This window comes from Sminthopsis crassicaudata, chromosome 6 (assembly GCF_048593235.1).
Source record: "Sminthopsis crassicaudata isolate SCR6 chromosome 6, ASM4859323v1, whole genome shotgun sequence".
NCBI lineage: Eukaryota > Metazoa > Chordata > Mammalia > Dasyuromorphia > Dasyuridae > Sminthopsis > Sminthopsis crassicaudata.
Genome location: NC_133622.1, coordinates 238,292,207 through 238,293,377, shown reverse-complemented (window position 1 = coordinate 238,293,377; position 1,171 = coordinate 238,292,207). Strand labels below are relative to the sequence as shown.

The window sequence follows — 1,171 nt, the reverse complement described above, 5'->3', positions numbered from 1 at the left end:
ACTCAGCATCAGTTGATTTAAGTCTCTCCAAGCCTCTCTGTATTCTTCCTGTTGGAATGTCAGGGATATTTGAGATATAAATGTAGTCTTCTTAGATTCCAAATTCAACCTCTCTCCACATGACCTTCCTAGAACAGAGTAAATTAAAAAAAAAAAAAAACAAACAGAAGGTTTCCTTACTGAAAAATTTTCCTTTTTTACAGATAAGAAATTCTTGCCTGAATTCAAGAGCCATATGGAATAAATGGATAATGGAAATAATGTGACTGAATTTATCTTATTGGGACTTACAGAGAATTCGAAGATGCAGAAAATAATTTTTGTTGTCTTTTTTATCATCTATGGTATTACAATGGTAGGTAACACACTCATTGTCATAACCATCAACATCAGCCCAACCTTGAATTCCCCCATGTACTTTTTTCTTGCCTATCTGTCCTTTATAGATGCTTGTTATTCTTCTGTTAACACACCTAAACTCATTACAGACTCACTCTATGAAAAGAAAACCATTTACTTCAATGGTTGCATGACCCAAGTCTTTGGAGAACACTTCTTTGGAGGGGCAGAGGGCATTCTCCTTACAGTAATGGCCTATGACCGCTATGTGGCAATTTGCAAGCCCCTACACTATGTGAGCATCATGAATTGGCGTGTGCGTTATCTCTTGGTGGGTGTGGTGTGGATAGGAGGCTTAATCCATGCAACTGTACAGATGTTGTTTCTGATCCCATTACCCTTTTGTGGTCCCAATGTCATAGATCACTTTATGTGTGACTTAAATCCTTTGCTGAACCTTGCTTGCACTGATACTCACACCCTAGGCCTTTTTGTTGCAGCCAACAGTGGTTTCATCTGTTTTTTAAACTTCCTCCTCTTAATGGTCTCCTATGCTGTCATCCTGAATTCTCTCAAGACTCACAGTGTGGAGGGGAGACGCAAAGCCCTCTCCACATGTGGTTCCCACATCACTGTGGTTGTCTTATTCTTTGTCCCGTGCATTTTTATCTATATGAGGCCTGCAACAACCTTTCCCATCGATAAAGCTGTTGCGATTTTCTACACAATTATCACCCCCATGTTAAACCCTTTAATCTACACACTAAGAAATAACCAAATGAAAAATGCCATCAGGAAATTATGCAGTCAAAAGGAGACTATGCTTACCTAG

General features: G+C 39.1%; 1 protein-coding gene across 1 annotated transcript; it reads left to right on the top strand.

The window, feature by feature from the left end:
• The first annotated feature begins 235 nt into the window (after positions 1–235).
• On the top strand, positions 236–1,171 carry LOC141545564 (olfactory receptor 4C46-like). The gene has a single exon (XM_074272679.1). The coding sequence runs from the start codon at positions 245–247 to the stop codon at positions 1,169–1,171; it is 927 nt and encodes a 308-aa protein (XP_074128780.1). The 5' UTR covers positions 236–244.